The sequence below is a fragment of the Agelaius phoeniceus genome, chromosome 16 (assembly GCF_051311805.1).
Source record: "Agelaius phoeniceus isolate bAgePho1 chromosome 16, bAgePho1.hap1, whole genome shotgun sequence".
NCBI lineage: Eukaryota > Metazoa > Chordata > Aves > Passeriformes > Icteridae > Agelaius > Agelaius phoeniceus.
In genome coordinates this window covers 1,139,492-1,152,785 of record NC_135280.1, presented here as the reverse complement: position 1 = coordinate 1,152,785, position 13,294 = coordinate 1,139,492, and the positions used below count along the sequence as shown (strand labels likewise).

At 52.1% G+C, this 13,294-nt stretch overlaps 1 protein-coding gene across 5 annotated transcripts in view; it reads left to right on the top strand.

The window, feature by feature from the left end:
* The window catches only part of TRAF7 (TNF receptor associated factor 7), a 29,693-nt gene that overhangs the window by 2,158 nt on the left and 14,241 nt on the right, over positions 1 to 13,294 (top strand). For 2 of the 5 annotated variants that reach the window (XM_077187058.1, XM_077187057.1), the window contains exons 1-2: positions 12,695 to 12,905; positions 13,128 to 13,244. In XM_077187058.1, coding sequence (XP_077043173.1) covers positions 13,197 to 13,244 — 48 coding nt within the window. In that variant the 5' untranslated portion in view covers positions 12,695 to 12,905; positions 13,128 to 13,196. Of the gene's footprint in view, positions 1 to 670; positions 828 to 7,705; positions 7,825 to 8,007; positions 8,066 to 9,078; positions 9,171 to 12,694; positions 12,906 to 13,127; positions 13,245 to 13,294 lie in introns of those variants that run through there. The other 3 variants (XM_077187055.1, XM_054643511.2, XM_077187056.1) reach the window with 3 other exon arrangements.

Here is a 13,294-nt window from a genome sequence, read left to right as displayed (position 1 = left end):
GTGTAGGGACAGCTGGGACGAGGAGGGAGGCAGCTGCCTGCTCAGAGGGGTTCCTGTCACCCCTCTCTGAGCTCACCCCAGGAGCCTTTGGCAGCAGCACCCCACATTGCCCATTCAGGCTGCTCCTGCTCTGTCTTGAGCACAGCCTTGGAGCTTCAGAGCCACCTCTGAACGAGGTGTCCTGGGGCTGGAGGGGGCAGTGCCTGCTCCTGGGACAGCCTCAGCTCTGGAGAGCTGTCCTGGCAGTGGAAGTTCCCACCAGCACCAGTATCTGTGTTTTGGGCAAGTCCTGTTCCCCAGCTCTGCCTTTTTGTGGCTGTTCCTGGGTACCCGGGTTTCCCTGGATTGTCTCTCCAGGCAGAGAGCGTGTTGCTGTTGTTATACAGAATTCTGAATAGTTTGGGAACTATAAAAGAAGGTGAGAAACTCCCAACTCCCCTTAAAGCAAGCGAAGAACTTTTCTGTCTCCGATCAGGGGACCAAATCCTTGTGCTGGGACAGGGTTGTTTTTCCTGCACTAGACTGAACCCGGAGCAGCCGGGGCAAAGCTGGGAGGCAGCTGGAGATTGGCTGAGCTGTGGGATTTTCCAGCTGGATTTACATATCGCCCACTGCTCCGCATGCCTTTGTGTTTACATCACTGGGGAGCGATCCACACTCGCACGCTGCAGCGGAAGAGGCACTTGGGCCGAGGAGAAGCCTGTCCCCAGCCCAGAGCTGGGCATGCTGGTGGCATCTCTTTGGCTGAGGAGAAGGCTGTCCCCAGCTCAGAAACTGGGCATGCTGGTGGCATCTTGCCGGGCTCTGCTGCTCCAGGATGGCCAGGGGTGAGTGTGCTCCAAGGAGAAGTGCTTGCTCCAAGGAGAAGTGCTTGCTCCGGGTGCCGGGTGTCAGGCAGCATTCCCGCGAAGCTGCTCCCCTGCAGCAGTGAGGGAGGAACTGTTTCCATCCCTCCAGGAGGCACCTGGAGCCCTGCAGCGCTTTGGGAGTGAGGGAGGAACTGTTTCCATCCCTCCAGGAGGCACCTGGATCCTGCAGCAGTTTGGGAGTGAGGGAGGAACTGTTTCCATCCCTCCAGGAGGCACCTGGATCCTGCAGCAGTTTGGGAGTGAGGGAGGAACTGTTTCCATCCCTCCAGGAGGCACCTGGAGCCCTGCAGCGCTTTGGGAGTGAGGGAGGAACTGTTTCCATCCCTCCAGGAGGCACCTGGAGCCCTGCAGCGCTTTGGGAGTGAGGGAGGAACTGTTTCCATCCCTCCAGGAGGCACCTGGAGCCCTGCAGCGCTTTGGGAGTGAGGGAGGAACTGTTTCCATCCCTCCAGGAGGCACCTGGAGCCCTGCAGCGCTTTGGGAGTGAGGGAGGAACTGTTTCCATCCCTCCAGGAGGCACCTGGAGCCCTGCAGCGCTTTGGGAGTGAGGGAGGAACTGTTTCCATCCCTCCAGGAGGCACCTGGAGCCCTGCAGCACTTGGGCAGGGGTACCTGTGGTCCGTCCAGCAGCTGCAGCTCTGTTGGGCTGGTTTTATGGTCCTTCAGAGTGACCTTTGCAAAGGTGTGGAGTGCTTGATTGCAGCAGCCCAGCAAGTGTGTCCTGAGGCTGGTCTGGTGTTCCAGAAGTGGGAAATCCTGGCTGTTCCTTGGGCAGAGCTGTGAGCACAGAAGCCACGCTGGAGGAGAGGCCGTGTCCCCTGGAATTCTGAGTCACCCTGGGGCAGAGTTTAATCCGTGGTGTTTGGGGTTGTGGGACACTGAGTGGTGCTTCTGTCTCAAAGCTGTCAGTAGATTTGCCATGGTGGAAGTGTCCACGTCCCCTGGTTTCTTTTGGAATCAAGGATTTGGTGCTGTTTCTCCCAGGATCACTGATCTGGTCAATGAGTGTTGGTGTCCAAGGTGCCTCCTGCTTGCTCTCAGTGGCAGAACCCAAGGGAGCTGTACAGAAAAAGAGCAGGTGACTGGAATTTGCTGGATTTTTTGGGTTTTTTTCCTGAAGGAGGTGATGCATTTCAGCTGGATCTCTGAAGTGTTCTAGTCTCATCCAGAGGGCAGAGAAGAGTGTGTGTCACGAGGTGCCAAAGCTTTGGAGGATGTTGGGGGAACAGGGGGTGGAAGTGCTACTTTGTGCTTTTTGAGTCATGGCTATGGGCTCAGGTTTGCTGTGACTTTAATCTGGAAGAATCCCATCGTGTGGTGGGGTGGTTCCAGCTTTCCAGAGGAGGCAGTGCCGCCAACCAGAAGGCAAAGCAGCTGGAAAAGGCCTCAGCCATGGCACAGGAATCGGGGAATAAAGGAGAGAGGAGCTTTGATTGCTTTGGGTCTAGCAGAACTCCAGGAGAGCAGAGTCCAGGTGACACAAACATTGCTCTGCTTCCTTGGAAGATCAGAGGCCAAGTTTCTCCATGCCCCAGTCTTTGCTGCTGCCCTGCCGTGTGTTCAGGGGCTTTCAGTTGAGCTGCAAGCCCCTCTCTCTGTCACATTTGCAGCAGGGACACCAAGAGCAGAGCTGTGCCAGCCCACAGTACCCTGCAGGGTCCTGGCAGCCTCTTGTTCTCTGTCACACAGGTCTGAGGAGCACCAGGAGCACTGCTGAGGTGTGAGTGCTGAGGGTGACTGCTCTCAGCTCTCCAGTGTGGTGCCTTCCATCAGGATCTGGCCATTCCCTCCCAAGGAACTGCAGCAGCACTGAAATTTTTGCCTTGGAGGGGGAGGATGTTGTTGGTTTCAGGGCTAGGCTGGGGTTTTATTCTTTTTCCTTCACCAAATCCATAATTTAGCAATGTGATGCTCTCAGAAGGGGTCTGTTCTTTGAGGGAGGATGTGGAAGGGCACAAGCTGTGAGAGGCACAGCACGCAGCTGTGCAGTGGCAGGGCCAACTTTTAAAGCACCTTTTGATTAAGGTCCTTGTGTGGCAGAGCTGTGGATGTGCCTGTTCCTGCCCAGCAGTGCCTGAGGAGCTGCTGAGCCCACACAGGACAATTTCGGTTGCAGGGTCAGAGCTGGGCTGCATAACAAAAATGGTGTTGTAGGTGGATCCTCCCAGGTTACCTGAAATGGAAATAAAACTTCAAATGTAGCTTTTGTGTCATGGAACAGCACTGAATATTGGCCTCTATTCTAACTTCTAATTTAATGTTATTTTTCTGGGAAAATTGAGGTGCTTCATTTCACCAGAGCAATAACTTTTGATCCAGCTGTGGGGACATTTGAAAGCTACAGCTTCAGGTTTTACCATGAAGTATTGCAAATATTCTTCTATCCCAAGGCTTCATTATCCTTTAGGAAAAGCACCCTATGAAATGCTTTTCCTTTCTGAACTCCATTTGTTCAAAGGCATGGCAGTGTTCAAACAGCTGTTGAATGTGCTCTCTCAGTCCTGCAGTCAGTGCAAGCGCTGGTAAAAGTAGCAGCAATTAAAAATATCCCTTTTATTTTTATTGATGATGGCTCAGTACAATTATGGTCTCACTGTAAGACACTCAGAAGAGCTGGTGTGACTTATAAGAAAAACTCACAAACAGTAAAAAGACTGTTCCACAGATTCATCAGGTGGAGGTGCCACATCCTGTCAGTAAGGCTGAGCTTCTGTTCATGTTTTATGTCCTTCCTGCACTGACTGACATCTGAAGAGTGTAAGAAATGTCCTGCTGGGTCAGGTGCTTTAGATTTTAGCTCATCTGCAACCTCTTTGTCTCCTTAGTTTTATGGGGTTTTTCATAAGCTCCTTACCACCAGCTGGTACTGACTGCTGGGCACAGCTGAGTGTCACCTGCAGCCCTGGTGGTTTCACTGCTGCCTTTTATTGCCCATCCTCACCTGGGGCTGGGCCAGGCTGGCTCAGCTGTGCTGCTGGGAGCCCTGGCCAGGTGTTCTGGGCTGCCTGAGGAGTGACCAGGGGGCTCCACTGCCTGCCTCTGCTCTGGTGTTCCCTGACAGGTGTCCATGGATGGAGAGGTGTCCATGGATGGAGAGGTGTCCATGGATGGAGAGGTGACCCCTGAGAGGTGTCCATGGAAAGGTGTCTCCTGAGAGATGTCCATGGAGAGGTGTCCATGGAGAGGTGACCCCTGAGAGGTGTCCATGCATGGAGAGCTGCCCCTGAGAGGTGTCCCCTGAGAGGTGTCCATGGATGGAGTGGTGTCCCCTGAGAGGTGTCCCCAGAGAGGTGCCTGTCTCAGACCTGCTGTATCTCTGCCTGCTCACACCCTGTGCTGTACAGGTCAGGCCAGATGCTGACAGCCCTGGTCACCCTGATGAGCTGCACCTGAGGTGCTGCTGGTCACAGAGTGGTTAATTACCCCAGAGTAGTTAATTACCCCACAATCACCCTGTGCCCTTGGCACCTGCGAGTGCTTTTGTGGGAGTATTTCCCTGGGATGTGCCAACACTCTCAGGGATGTGTAACCCTTGTGTTGTGAGTGCAGTGTTTGTTGTAAGAGGAACAGGTCTTACACCATAAATACCCGAGCAGTGAGATAAGGAAGTTCAGCCAGCCAGGGCAGGATAACCCGTGCCTGTCTCTCCCACTGCCAGCCACTCCTGCTCTGGGACAATTTGCCAGCCCAGCAGTTTCCTTGGGGTGAGTAACCTCAGAGAGAGGGAATTAGCCAGGCCAGGGGTGCTGATTCTCCTGCCAGCTCTGAGGTGCAGTCACAGGTTGATGTGTGGCTGATCCTGTTGGGTCTCCCCTCAGCAATGGGAGAAGGAGCACTGCTTCCCTCTGCAGCTGCTGCTGCTTGGGTTTCCCTTGCCTGAATTACTCGAGTAGGATTTTAAGGCTTTTCTTCTCATTGAGTCTCAAAAGCCTGGAGTTGATCCCTGTGATGTGCAAATGCTGAAACCTATCGCTGCTCCCCCTCACATCTGGTTGTGATCAGCTGTGGGATTTACTGAATATTGCGTCCCCACAGCTTCCTTTTGCCGGGGGAGATTCCCCCCCCTCTTTGTTTACTGTAAAAAGCACTGATGTTGCATGTTAAAAGAATTAAGTCCAGGCAAGGAGAATGTGCATCACAGGCTGGGTTCCCAGCATCAGCCACCCAAGGGGACACTCAGGCCTGGGAGCACAGGACAGTGTAGCTGGCAGGGTTCAGATGCCAAGCAAAGGTGCAGAGATCTTTGCAAGTGCTGTAGGAAGTTGGTATTAATGTCGACACCATCAGCTCTTTTCTGCCTCCTTTTAAATTCTTTGCTATCAGTTGGAAAAGGTTCTCAGATGGAGAGGAAAGTGTGAGGAGCTTGTCAGACAATGCTCTGGAGAGGCATCTGCTCTGCTGAAATGCTCCTGTCTGTGGTGGGTGCAGAGGTTTGGGCTGAAATCAGATCTTGCTGGGGTTGTGCAGCCTGGCTGATATTCTGCTGATATTCTGCTGGAGATGTTTTCCATTGCTCACATTCCTCTGGTCTCTGCTTGGAGCAGACACCAGCAGGCTCCCTGCTGCTGCTGCAGGTACCTCGCTCAGCCAAGCTGCAGGCACAGGGCAAGCCCATAACCAGTGAGTGGGAAATCCCTGAATTCCACATTCCCTTCCCCACTTTGGGTTTATTGGAGCTTCCAGGCAGGGATTGAAGGGTCATGGCAGTGGCTCAGGTGGCTGCAGTCGCTGTTTGTGGCACATCTGATCCAACCTTTGATGATATCACAGAACTCCTCACACTGTCGGTTTATCCCCATTTTTGTTTTCCCTGTCTCTGAGTGTTTCCCATTGCTTGAGTCTCCATCTGTTCATCTGGAGGTGATACATACCCTGAAAGTGAGAGGGAATGAAGCTGAGTCTCCAGACAGCCCTGATCCTCCATCAGGGTGGCTTTCCTCTCTTTCCACTGGGAATGACTCTTTGCCCTAAACCCCACGAGGAATATTTGATATGCAAGGTTCCCTTAACCTTCACTGACATGGCTGATGAAGTGGGAGCAGATCCCTGCTCCTGCCTTTGAGCAGGGCAGGATAAAGGGGGTGTGAGTAGGTGTTGCACGGATTCGTATCCCTGGAAATTTGAATATTTCTCTATTTCCAGCCAACCATGGGAGGAGCAGAGTGCTGAATCCCTTTTCCAGGGAAGAGTGATGAGCCCAGGTGTACTGTTAGATGTGGGGAACCTACATTTTAGGGATCTACATGTTACTGGACATGAGATAATGCAGCCTTGAGATGGGAAATCCCAGGAGATGCAGCAGTTCGTGCCATCGCTCATGGAAGTACTTGCTTTGCTTAATTTATGAGCACTGCATCATCTGGAAACCCCAGCTGGAGACCTCTCATCTTCAGCCTTTGTAGCTGGAGAGGGGAATCTTCAGCCTTGTGCAGAAGGGGGGAGTTTTTGCCGGGAGGAAGCTGAGGGCTCCAGTGGCTCATCCAGGGCTGCCAGAGGCAGAGGGGCTCAGAAATCCTGGGGCCAGTGGCCAAACCCTTTGTCTGCCCTCTGCCACCTCCCACCCTCCCTCTGCTCTCTGTGCCCTCAGGGGATGAAAGGATAATCAAAGGAATCAAAGGATCCAGTGGCCAAAGCCAGACCTGTGGCTTGCTGGAGCCCAGCTTTAGACTCTGCAGGTCTCCCTGATGCTGCAGCACAGCTCTGCTTCATTCCTGCTGCTTTTGAGACAGCTCCAGACTCTGTGCTCAGCATCTCCTCAGGGATCTGGCATTTGCAAGCAGCCAGGACAGTGCTGTCACGTGTGTGGAAAACATTATCCAGACCCTTGGTTTTCACATGGTTTTGGGCTTGGTTTCGGGGTTTCCGTTTGTTTGGTTTTTCTTTGGAATTTTGGATTTTTTATCATTTCTGCCCACAGTTGTTTCTGGGAGTTTAGACCCGAGCAGCAATCCCTGCTCAGGGTTCTGCTGCTCCTGGCTGCCTGCCAGCTGTTGGATCCAGAGCTGCAGGAGCACTGGAATTGCTGTGTCAGGCCCGAGCAGAGCCTTGGCTGAGGGCAGCCCCAGAGTCACCCTTGCAGCATTCAAAATGTGTGTGCAGGATGTGCCCAGCCCCGTGTGCCAGGGCTCTCAGGGAGGTGGGAATCCCTGCACAAATCCCAGCTCACAGCTCTGCTGGGATCCTGGCTCTGTGGGAGCCTCAGTTTCCCTTTCTGTAAAGTGGAGAAATCCCAGTGGTTTTATAAAGAGCTTGGAGATTTAGGACTTGTCACTCCCAGGTAAGAGAAAACCAATTGCTAGAAACACCTGAGACATTTCACCTCCCCAGTGCCAGGCTGAGCTTTGTCCTCTCTGAGGGAAACTCCTGCCTGAGCCAGGAGCTTCTGTGTGATGGCAGAGGAGCTGCAGCTCCTTCCTGAGGCTGTCCTGGCTCTGAAGGAGACTGAGAGCATCTTGTCAGATTTGCTGGGACAGCAGCATAATTGTGCCCTGAAGCAGTATCAGGTTTCAGCAGAGGTTAAAGAAAGCAAATTCCATGTGTTTCTGCAGATCACTGTTGTGGAATTCTTGACTTTGCAAACTTGAGCCTAATGAACCGGTGGAGGGAGAGAAATGAGGCTCTTATTAAAAGATAATCATATATTTTAAAAATGCTGAACGCTCACTCAGGAACAATTTGCAGGAATCTGACTTTGTCCTTGCCTCTTGCTTCCGAAAATCCAGGTCTGTGTGAGTTTAGGTAAACACTTGGGCTTTGTGCTGCAGGAGAGTGTTCTCTGAGCCCAGGGAAATACCCACAAGGAGCCTAACTCCCTTTGTGTCCTTCTTCTCCCACAGAGCAAGCTTCCCATGACTAACAGATGCTGGCCTAGATTATGAGCTCAAACAAGAGCGCTCGCTACAATCGTTTCTCCAGTGGCACCACAAGCATCACTACTGCTGAGAGCACTAACGGGGTAAGGCCACTGCTGCTGGCACAGCAGCACAGCCCTGCTGCCCTTTGAAACAGGCTATTTGCCTGCCTCTTAAAATCTCACTCTTCACAGAGAAAAGCTGGCAATGTGTATGCAGCATTTCACCAGCTCAGGCAAAACCTGAAGGCTTTAAATGCCCTGACGTTGGTTTTTTCAATATTTCAGACAAGAATGGAAACAACTTTTGGACCAGCCTTCTCTGCTGTGACCACCATCACAAAGGGTGGGTATTTAATGCACTGTGTGCGGTTGTTGTCCTTTTACAGATCATAAAGCTGTTGGGAGAATCTCTCTGGTCATTAACCAGGTGTTGAGGGGCTGGGTTTGCTGTTATGTGTCCTGACAGGATGGAAATGAGCAGGCACAGGAATTTTCTCTGCTCAGGCAGACTGAGCAGTAGCACTGGGAAGCCTTTGCTGAAAACAGAGTAGTACAACAGGGTTTGATGCTGAGCTCAGCACCAAATCTTATTGATCCCTGTGACAATCATCACCAATGCTGAAAATTTCCATCTTCCCTCTGTGCCTGACTGTGAGTCACTCTGGAGCTTTGGTAAAACCCCGTGGCCCCTTTTAGCTCAGACAGGAGGGGATGCAGATATCCCTGCTCATTTACAATTCCTGGGCCTTGCTCCTCAAAGCTCAGCAGGTGAGGGGAGCCCGAGCCCTGGCACGTGGGGGGAATGTAGGAAGAGGCCTGGTTTCATTTTGGGATACAAATATCCTTCCTTTAATAGCAACAAAAAGACTTGACACTGATTTTGATAAGGATATGAACATCTGCCCGAGAAGAATGTTTGGATTACATTTGTCCTGGACTCTGGATGGTTTTGGACTCCCAAATATTTGCATTCAGACTTTTATACGTATCAGAGTCAGTTACATGATCTCTATACAAATATTTAATATTTAATTTAGCATGGCTCCCCCGTGCCTCAGGGATATCCAGACCTCCCTGGATCCTGGCAATTTTTACTGGTGGCTGAGATACATGGGAGTACAAAGTTTCCTTTTAATAGTATTTTTAAGGATATTACCTGTGCTTTTTGCTGGGCAAGCTCTCAGAGATCAGGGTCATTCTGCCTGTGCTGATACATCCAGTCATGAACCAGCATTGCAGAATCCCTAGTCTCTTCCTTTTCTAAGGAACACTGAGAGCTACAGAGGCTGTCCCATAGCTTGGCAATGTTTCTGAGGAGCCTAAATGCTTGTTTTTCTTTTTTAATTCCCTGTAAAGCTGACGGGACCAACACTTTCAAGCAGCACCGTCGGACCCCGTCCTCCTCCAGCACCCTCACCTACTCCCCACGGGACGAGGATGATGGCATGGTAGGTGTTGGCAGGACCCTCCTGACTGGTTTAGCAGATCAGAATTGAAATGAGAGGTGTCTGGAGCTCCTCTGGACTCCTCTGCCTCCCTCATCATTCTCTGTGATGTGTGCCCCAGGGGCAGGACCAGCCTCAGCATTGCTGGTGCCCTGGGGACGCAGATCATTCTCACCTGGGCCTTTAGGCTGGAGCTGCTGCTGCTGCTTTTCACTCTGCTTGAGATTGTTATGTGGGTCCAAAGCCTGGGAACTGCAAATCCCAGAGCCTCCTTGAGAGGGAGGGCAGGGAGCTCAGGAGGAAGCAGCCCCTGCCAGGATGTCTGGGCTGTGACTGGGGCAGGCACTCTCCGTGTTGTGTTGGATGGATCCCAGCTGGCTCTGCAGTTATGGCCAGAGAATCCATTCCTATTCCCACCTCCAGATGGGGCCTCTGACCACAGGGAGCGGGTTTGAAACCTGCAGATTGGGATGTTGGACACTAAGGGCTGTGCTGGGCTTCCCACACAAACCATTCCTGGGTGTCCCAGTATCTTGGTGGTAAAGCAGTTCCCAGTTTTGTATCCAGTTTTATCACTCGCTTCTGAGTAAGTTCTTCTAGGGGAATTTAGTGATTCAACAGTATTCAGGGTTAGCTGCTTGGAGAGAAATTAAATTAGGTAAATCAATTAAATCAAGAACAGCAACAGCAAAGCAAACCTTGATGAAAGGATGATCCAAGGCTGGACCTTGTCCTGTCCCTGGTGCTCCTGCCACATCTCACAACCACAAGCTGTGTTCAGATCTAAACATGTTAGTAACAAACTTCAAATGAAGTATTTGTAGAGTTAGGTTACAAGACCCAGTTTCCAAGCCAGGCATAAATGGATCATTGCTGCTGGAGTTAGAGACTGGGGTCAGCAACAGTGTGGAGCTGCAGCACTTCTTAAAATAAATTTGACACCAGATTGCAAAGAATTTTATTGTCAGCATCCTATAAAGTTCCTTCTGTTGCTCAGAGATCTTGCTGTGTTTTATGTGAGCCCGTGGGGGTTTTGTTTGTTGTTGGTCTTTTTTCTAACAAGTCCTTTGAAAATGTGCCTGGTGTCCTTGGCAAGTGCAGCTCTCCAGCCCACCACTGACCCCAGGAGCTGGGCCAGGGCTCAGGCACCCCTGGCTGTCAGCACAGACCCTCTGGGCTGAGGGCTGGCCTCACAGTGCCCTTTTCACAAGCTGGGCAGTTCTCACAGGGCAGAGGGGAGGACTTTTCCAGAGGAGGGGATGCTGTGAATATTCCATTTAGCCAGGTCTGATAAAGAAACTCCCTGACTCCTTTGAAAACTCCGCTGGCACAAACTGGGGTGTGCAGCCAAGAATGGGGGAGATCTCTGCTGGGAGCCAGCTTCAATCCTCTTGGACAGCCTCAGCCCACTTTCCCTGGAGTGGTAAATATTCTTCAGCAAAAACAGTGAGAGGATTAATGAGTGGTTCAGGAAGCAGCGTGAGGTGCTGACAAACCAGAACCGCCTCGGTCCTGCTCTGCCTGCTGCTCCAGGCAGACTCACTAACCCTCTTAGGAAGCTTCATTTGCTTTGTCAAGAAATAATCTGGGATTTCCCTTCCTCATCACTGAGTTTTCCCTCCTCCAGAAGCTGCCAAGGGCTTCTCAGCCATCAGAGAGACAGCTGGAGAGGAGTCAGAGCCCTCCTGTGACCTCCACCGCCCTTTTTCTTTCCTTGTAAAACTGCTGTTAATGGAACAGAAGCAGAGCAGTGTGCTCTGTGTGCAGGGCAGGATTGCTGCTGTCATCCTGCCTGGGCACAGTGCCACAGGTTCCCACCTTGCTGTGCCTGCATGGAGCTGGAAGCAGGGCTGTGCTGGAGCTTCCACATGCAGGCTGCTCCTGTTGCTGAGGTGGTGGAAACTGCAGCTAAAGATTGCAGCTGAATATTGGACCATTGGATACCATGGATGGAGGCTGCCTGCCTGTCCAAATCTGTTGTTTACAGGGAGCTTCACCTCTGAGCCAGAGGTGAAAACTCTCCATCTTCCATCAGATGTTAGAGTGCTCCATCCTTGGGCTCTTTGAAGGTGTACCTGATGTTTAGTGCAGAAATGAGGCCTCTTGAGTTTTATCCTTGTTTTCTTGGCAAAACCAAGGCTGCAGATACCCAGAGGGTCTGGAACTGCCAGCACACCCTCTGCCATTCTGTGTTTTCCCCACAGCCAGGGGGAGTGAGGGATCCTCCTCAGCACATCCCCTTCTCTGCTGTGCAATTAACACCAGCATTATCCAAACCAGGACACAGGGAGCTGAGCCCAGAGTCCTACACAAACCTTCTGTGTCTCACACCCCTGCCTCCTGGAATGCTGCAGTCCCTTTCTCTGTTGGTGATCCTCTGGTGACAAACCTGCCTCCCTGCAGAGCCTGCCTTTGCTGCCCTCACCCCCTGTCACCTCCAGAGTGGGAACTGTGCACAGTCATCCTGGTTATTTTAATAATTTCTGCTACTAGTGGAGGAAAATAATAAAACAAATGGATACACATGAAATGGATTTACCTCATTATAACCATTCCTCCTTAAGGTTTATGTATTTAGTCAATAAATATGCTGTCTTTAAGGGAAAGACATTTATGCTTTGGCTTCTAAGCAGATGCAGCATTTCTGAGTTCCTCAGAGCCCAGGATCATAAAAATGAGGCAGCAGAGCAGAGTGAGGAAGCAGCAGGATCCTGGTCTGCTGCTCTCCTGCAGCCCAGCCAGGCTGCACTGGGACTGCCGTGTGCTTTGTCTCTGGGGAGGGCAGCAGCCTCTGAACCTCATCTTGCAGCTTTCATTGCTGCATTTCCTGCTGCCCCTGGGCCCTCCTGCATTGCCTTTGTCTGGCCCTGGCTCTGAGGTCACCCATTTCACCCAGGCCAGGCACACAGAATGCAGCTCCTGAGGCTCACGTGGAACACGAGGAAAAGCATTTTTCCCACAAGGTGCAGGACAGGAGCTCAGCAGTGTCTGGTCCATGCAGCTTTCCCTGTTCCCTGAGAGAGTCCCTTTTCCAGTGGGCAGCCAGGGATCCCCAGAGCTCCTTCCAGCCAACACTCCTCAGGGCTAGGGACTGACAGCCAGGCCTTGGAGAGTGTGACACGTGCAGATGCTCGTCCATCATGCCTCGTCTGAAGCTTCTGGCTTCATTCTTCCACTTCTTTGTCCAAGCATGCATTCTGCTCATTGAAGACCTTTATTGCTCCTCTCTGCACCTTTTCCAGTCCAGCAGCAGCATCTCTCCCACAGTAACCCCTCAGTGGCTGCACTCCCAGCTGCACTGGCTCCTCAGATCCAGTCTCCCCACGGTCTGCAGCCTCCAGTGGTGCTTTGACACCGAATGGCACCTTGGCTACGTGCTGGTGGTTGACATTCCACCCTGGGAGACATGCTGTGGTTAATATTCCAGCAGCAGCACTCCCTCCAAGCCAATCCCAGGGCTGCCATGGCAGAGGAGCTCTCTGGATTGGTGCTCAGTGCGTGCTCTGCTCTCCCCTCCCGAGCAGGAAGCGGCAGAGCTGGGCTCACAGAGAATTCAATAGAAGGAAGTCTCCACACTTACGCAAAGAAATTTGGCAGAAGTTAGATAGTGAGTGCAACAACAAGTGCTGCTGCAGAGATTAGAGACATTGCAGGAGCTGGAGCGGTCTCTGGGGGAGATTTACAGAGCTTTCCATGAAGGATTAATTCTTCCAGGCCATTGCTTTGCGGGTGTGCACGGTAAGTGTGCAGGGAACGCACCTTGGAGAAGGTGATGTGCTTGGAATGTCCAGGGAGTTCAACCCGAGTGATTCCTGTCTCTGGGCACGGCGCAGGGAAGGGCACACAGCAGCAGGGCCACTCAGTGCAGCTGAGGTGTTGTGGAGGGGGAGAAGTGAGCCTGAGGGCTCTGGCTGGAGTTGGGGAATGATTGCACTGACCAGAGCTGCTCTGTGTCCGCAGCCTCCCATCAGCACCCCGCGCCGCTCCGACTCCGCCATCTCCGTCCGCTCCTTGCACTCCGAGTCCAACATGTCCCTGCGCTCCACGTTCTCACTCCATGAGGAAGAGGAGGAGCCAGTAGGTATTTGGGATTGTCTCAAGGAGCAGGGTTAGGAAGCTCAGTGTCA